The sequence below is a fragment of the Nanorana parkeri genome, unplaced genomic scaffold (genome assembly GCF_000935625.1).
Source record: "Nanorana parkeri isolate BGI_ZX_2015 unplaced genomic scaffold, ASM93562v1 scaffold278, whole genome shotgun sequence".
Taxonomy (NCBI): Eukaryota; Metazoa; Chordata; class Amphibia; order Anura; family Dicroglossidae; genus Nanorana; species Nanorana parkeri.
In genome coordinates, this window is record NW_017306546.1 from 538,994 (window position 1) to 541,416 (window position 2,423).

The 2,423-nt window shown below is 35.0% G+C and overlaps 1 protein-coding gene across 1 annotated transcript in view; it reads left to right on the forward strand.

Annotated features, from left to right (window-relative positions):
- The window catches only part of F5 (coagulation factor V), a 70,793-nt gene that overhangs the window by 28,484 nt on the left and 39,886 nt on the right, over positions 1–2,423 (forward strand). Inside the window, exons 9-10 of the mRNA XM_018557282.1 lie at positions 202–298; positions 826–1,037. Coding sequence (XP_018412784.1) covers positions 202–298; positions 826–1,037 — 309 coding nt within the window. The remainder of the gene's footprint in view (positions 1–201; positions 299–825; positions 1,038–2,423) is intronic.

The following is a 2,423-nucleotide window of genomic DNA, read 5'->3' on the forward strand; positions in this document are numbered from 1 at the left end:
TCTTCTTCCTCCTCTTATTCTTCATCTTCTTCTTCCTCTTTTTTATCATATTATTATTATTATTATATTATAACATTATTATATTTACGCACCATTTAATGTTATTCGCAAGACATGCTTTTCTTAATATGAATAACTCTAGCTGAAATCTTTTGCACACAAATGAATATCTGATGTGACAAATATTTCCATGTGTTTCAGGTTGTATTTAAAAATATGGCTAGCCAGCCCCACAATATATATCCGCATGGAGTGTCATTACAGAGGTTCTTTAAGGGATATGTACCTGATCTTAAGGGTTTGTATTTTGCTTGCATGTCGCATTCTGCCCCTGTTAATAAAGTGAAGCGCTCTCTCTTTATTTTTTGTTTGTTTTTGTTTTAAGTTGACTTATACAAGGTTGGAACCCCACTTATGATTTATGACCCCAAGTGAAAAGCCAACCCCTGCCTCCTGCTAGATAGATTAATCTCTGTTGTTAGATAGATTAATCTCTGTTGTTAGCTGAACCTTCTGGTTCTTCTCACTGGAGTTCATCCCAATGGAGAATCCAATAGCAAGCGGGTGACACTTGCCTTTTGGTGTCTCTTGACCTCCATAGGAATGTATAGAGAATGGGTGCATCAGTCCTGGCAGAACCATTTTATTGTGACAGGGTGGACTGAGATTTTCTTCCTTTAGGGGCACTGATAGCAAGCCATGGCCCTGTGCTCCAGTGGAACAAATACCCCATTACCTCATAACCATTATGGAAGCATAGTAGTAGAAGTTCAAATGGAGGTATTCAAAACAATGTAATAACATGCATGGTTTTTTTTTTAGCAGGTGAAGAGATACAAAATAATACAGTCATGCCTGGAGAAACAGTCACCTACTACTGGACAGTTTTGGACATTGATGAGCCCACAAAAAATGATCCTCAATGTTTGACAAGAATATATCATAGTACTGTTAACATTGTGAAGGATATGGCATCTGGGCTGCTTGGCACACTTCTAATTTGCAAGTCAATGTCACTAAATACCAGAGGATTACAGGTAACATTGGGAACAAATTCACGATGAATGATGTAACATAGGAAAAGTAGGAAAATGACTTGCGCACTTTTAGATAAACGCAAAGTTTACTTATTGATATACTGTAGGTTACAAAATGTAGGTTCACATAATTAAAGCTTCTCACCAGTTATTTTATGTAAATATCCATTTTTACATAGAAAGGCAATAACAAAAAAAAAACATTCTCTGCCACACTAAAATATTACAAAATATAAACTACTATAATTTAGGCATTAGCCTAAAGAAATCTCACAATTTTTGTCCCACTTGTTGGACTGACAAAATTATTAATATGAGTTTGTAGACTGAGGTTTAAATGGGATTACAGATTCACCACCTGGTGGCCATTTAACTGAATTTAAAGAGAGCTTGGGGTAAACGATTTGGAGCAAGAATCTTAGTCCACAGAAGGCCCTCCGTTGTCTAGCATGCTCAGATTTAGAACAAGCTTTAGATCTGTTGGCTTTTTTTTTATTTTTCAAAGGTATTTGTTGAGATGCTTGGTGACTTTTATTTAAATACTGAAGAATCATTTCCTTTTTATTAAATAGAAATCATATTCATTTTAATGTTTTTAGATATACTGTATGTGAATGAGAAAACCAAAATATTTCTGTGTATAGTTTGTAAATATAAATGTAATGAAGGCCAGTCGTTTTGATCCACCTACCTCACTGATGATCAAAAACAACAAAACCTATGAAGTAACGATTAGTAGCCAAAGACCTTGAGCCCTTGGCGCTGGGGCTTGGCTCTGGGAAACAACAGTTATTTATTCAATGCAAAAAAAAACCCCATTAAAATAATAATGTATTGGTATTGTGGTACCTGAGCTCTGTGTTCCTGATCTGTGTGGACTGAAAACAGAGGTCTAACAAACCCTTGATGTCTCCATAAAGAGAACCTGGCACTGCCACTATTCTCGACAAAGGGGGCTTGACAGCCCTGTGATAGTAATAAAGTAAAAAAAAGTTGATGTATGTAAAAATAAAATGTAATTGAATAAGTATGAAAACATTTAAAAGACTCCTCATCTACACTCTCATACATACACTGTATGTATTTGAGAGTGTAGATGCATTTGTATGCATGTACATTTGTAAACTTGTATTGCATGACACATATTAGGTATAGCCACATGGACCTGAAGAAGAATATGAATTATTTTACGGCCATCATTTAGACTACATTGATGAGCTATGAAGATTTATTTTCTTTACAATATGGGGAATTATAGCTTTTTCTCACACATTATTTTGAGGCTCTACAAATACAGTATATACACAGAGTGTGTGTGTGTGTGTGTGTGTGTGTGTGTATATATGTGTGTATATATATATATGTATATATGTGTGTGTATATGTG